At 41.7% G+C, this 3,603-nt stretch overlaps 1 protein-coding gene across 1 annotated transcript; it reads right to left on the bottom strand.

Annotated features, from left to right (window-relative positions):
- Positions 1-1,456: 1,456 nt before the first annotated feature.
- On the bottom strand, positions 1,457-2,413 carry LOC308347100 (olfactory receptor 8S1-like; the record flags this gene model as incomplete). The annotated part of the gene is made up of 1 exon (XM_080810247.1): positions 1,457-2,413. One exon carries the CDS (start codon positions 2,411-2,413, stop codon positions 1,457-1,459), a length of 957 nt encoding a protein of 318 aa, XP_080666373.1.
- Between the last annotated feature and the right edge of the window lie 1,190 nt (positions 2,414-3,603).

The raw sequence follows: 3,603 nt of genomic DNA, 5'->3' as shown, positions 1-3,603 counted from the left end.
GAGATGGGAGGGTTACCAAAAGGGACGAAAAGACCACCAAATCAAAACTGTCCCTTGAGTTTCCTTGAAAATTTCCTAGGATTCCAGAGCTTGAAAACAGAACTGCTGGCTACTTTCAGGCCATGTTTTGCCTGAGCATAGAGTTAGAGGAATTCTTCCTTCCTTAAACTCCTGTATACATTGGTGCAGCAAACCCCTCAAGCCACCTGAGGGTGCCAGTGCATGTATAGCCTTGGGTTGGGTTTCTATTTCCTGTTCTCCCAAGGGTGTCCCCCCAGGGGTACCCTTACTTGTCTGATCCTTACTGAAGTCTTATTTGTAAATTTCCCCTTATTCCTCTCATTCTCCCTTCTATCTCATCCTCTACCAATCTCCTTTTCTTTTCCCTTCCCTTCTCTTTTCTGCCTGAGGAGGGTCATGTTTACATGATTATCTGGTACACCAGCTTTCTGTTGGCCCTCAGCCCTATGCTTGTCTAATGTACCTGGCTTTATATTACCTTGACTAGATGCCCACAGAAGACGTCTCCTGGATTCCCAGACTGGTGGCTTCTGGTTAGGCTAAGCCAGTGGCAAGTGTGGTAGCAACTAAGAGAAGCAGCTAATCTGGTTCTGAGTGAGGCAAGGCAGTATCCCTTCAGCATCCCCAGCATCCTTGTTGATGACCTGCCACCTTACCTCAGCACGTCCTCAGCATCCCAGCAATGGTGCCCCAGTGACACACTAGGGCTGATGGCCACCCCAGAAAGAGGAGATTCTCTCCTTGTTGCCAGCAGGTAAATGTACCAGGAGAGGCACAAAGTTTGGAAAGTGTTTGAGAACCTGGCTTTGCCTCTGTCAGCCATTTTTTAGGTCTTTCTATCTTTTCTACAAGTCCCTGTCTAGTCCAAAATTATCCCCAACCTTCCTCCCAACTCTGTTGGAAATTTATGATTATTATCAGTGGCCTTGGTGCTTTTATTTCTAGCAAAACTTCTCTCTAAATATTAGACCCAATAAGAATTCAGTTTCCTGGGATGCCTGGGTGGCTCAGTCGGTTAAGCATCTGCCTTGGCTCAGGTCATGATTCCAAGGTCCTGGGATCTAGTCCTGAATTGGGCTCCTTGCTCATCAGGGAGTCTGCTTCTCATTCTGTCTGCTCTGCCTGCTGCTCTCCCTGCTTGTGCTCTCTCTCTCTGACAAATAAATAAATAAAATCTTAAAAAAAGAATTCAGTTTCTTGACAATTTTCTCAGTTCTAATCTTAATGGGAATGTTTCATAATTAAAGGAAGAGTAAGTCCATTGTTTTGTCCCTGAATAAATTAAATATGGACAAAAGTAAGCAGTAGCTCTTGGATCTTCCCAGGCATTTCAAAGGAGACTGGCTGTTATATTTTGTAATTTTGTTATGAACAATAAAAATTTTCTCTACATCTATTATTCAACCATCTGATAAGATTCTTCCCCATTTCCCAGTCATCCTCTACCTATTCTCTGTTTTCTGAGCTGTTGTAAACCTTTTTGCAACATTCTTTTCAGAGCTACTTTTATTTCCTTGTTCTTCAAGCTGTAGACAAGGGGATTCACAAGAGGAGTGATCACACTATACTGTATGGAAAAAATTAACTCCAGTGGGGAACTTAAGGTTGGCATGAGATAGCGAAGAAAAGCAGATCCATAGAAGAAGCTCACAGCAGCGAGGTGGGAGGAGCAGGTAGAGAAGGCCTTACTTCTGCCTGAGGTGGAGCTTATGCTCAGGATGGTGGAGGCAATGCGAGCATAGGAGAAGAAGATCAGGAGTAAGGTTCCAGAGGCATGAATGATGATAGAGCACACAAGGACTGTAAAGTTGGTGGAGATGTCAGAGCAAGATAGAAAGAATAGAGATGGCACTTCACAGCTGAAGTGAGGCAGGACATAAGCCTCACAGAAGTCCAAATTCCAAGCCATGAGGATGTTAATGAGAGCATCCAGAAAGCCCAGTCCCCATGAGACCCATACTAGACCCTCACACAACTGTTTACTCATCAGTTGGCCATAGAGCAGAGGGTAGCAGATGGCAATGTAGCGGTCATAGGCCATGGCAGAGAGCACAAAAGCTTCAGTTCCTGCAATGAAAAACACAAAAAATGCCTGAGTGAGGCAGCCTTCTACTGATACTGATTTCTTCTGAGACAGGAGATTCTCCAGCATCTTGGGCACAGTGACTGAAGTTAAACAAAGATCCAGGAAGGAGAGGTGACTCAAGAAGAAGTACATGGGGGTGTGGAGATGGTAGTCAGTCATAATCACCCCCATCATCATCAGGTTCCCCATGGTGGTCAGGAGGTAAATATCTAAGAAAAGCACAAAAAGCATAACCTGGATTTGGGGGTCAGCAGACAATCCAAGGAGGGTAAATTCCATGATGGTGCTGTGGTTTCCTATGACCATGATAGAAGATGTTCCACTGGAATGAAAGCACAAAGAAGCATGAAATGTTCACCTTCTTTTTTTGCCTCTTTATCTCTCTCTTCAGTGTGCTCTTTTACATGGATTTTTTAAAAAGCTACTCTCCCTCCCTCCCCAGAATTCTTCCCCAACTTGATTGCCAGCTGCACAGCTCCTGAACCCTGAACCAGCCCATTTGTGATTTTTCCTCTTGGCTCCTCTCCCACATATAGCTCTAGAGACCTATACATATCTTTTCTTTTTTTTTTCTATTTTTTTCTATTTTTCAGTTTAGTCTATCACTGATCGGTTTCATCTCCTTGAATTGTCCTTTCATTTTATCCTGCAACACTACCAGTCAATTTACATCCAATACACTTACTTCTTAGAGAAGTGATTCTAATAATCTCTGGTTTCTTGAGCTACACAGTCTGAAATGTGAGTGAAACTCTCCATTCAAAAGCTTGCAATAGTCCAATATCACATAATAATAACATGCTATATTTATTATATGTCTATATTAAATACATTGCTATATTTATTATATTTCTAAGTATTCATGTGTCTCTCTCTAGTATATTTGGTTATTTGATTCAAGGGACAATTTTTAAATGTACGTGTGTGTGAGTATGCATGTGGTGGGGAATGGGGTTAAGAAAGGATATTGCCAGTTTGTATTTTTAACAGTTAACTCTCTCTCACCCCAAAATTCAGATCTATAAGACTTCTTCAGTTCCTCAATTTGAACAGTTAGGATTTAATTCTACAATGCCCCTGAATAATGATAAACTTCTCTGGCTGGCATTTGAAGATTAACTAATTTTTGAAGTGATTTCTCTACCTGCAGAAAACCTTTTTCATGGGTCTTTTCTGGATCCTGGTGATGGGTATTTTAAACATTCCTCAGGTAGTTCTTGATGCCTCTGTGCTATAGAATCAGGCATCAATTTGTCAGAACAGACTTGCTCTGGTGCTCTCATTATTCTCCTATTCTCTGCCTTGACTTTATCTAATGCTCCGTTGAAATTCCCCTTCAAGTCTTGACTCAAATCCTACCTATTTTTCCATCATACCTTAATTTCTGTTTCTTGTTCTTTTTAAAAAAATTTTTTTAAAAAAAGATTTTATTTATTTATTTGACAGACAGAGATCACAAGTAGGCAGAGAGGCAGGCAGAGAGAGAGGAGGAAGCG

This window comes from Martes martes (assembly GCF_963455335.1).
Source record: "Martes martes genome assembly, chromosome: 8".
Classification (NCBI taxonomy): domain Eukaryota; kingdom Metazoa; phylum Chordata; class Mammalia; order Carnivora; family Mustelidae; genus Martes; species Martes martes.
Note: the sequence above shows the minus strand (reverse complement) of the source record. Positions and strands in the feature narration are given on the sequence as shown.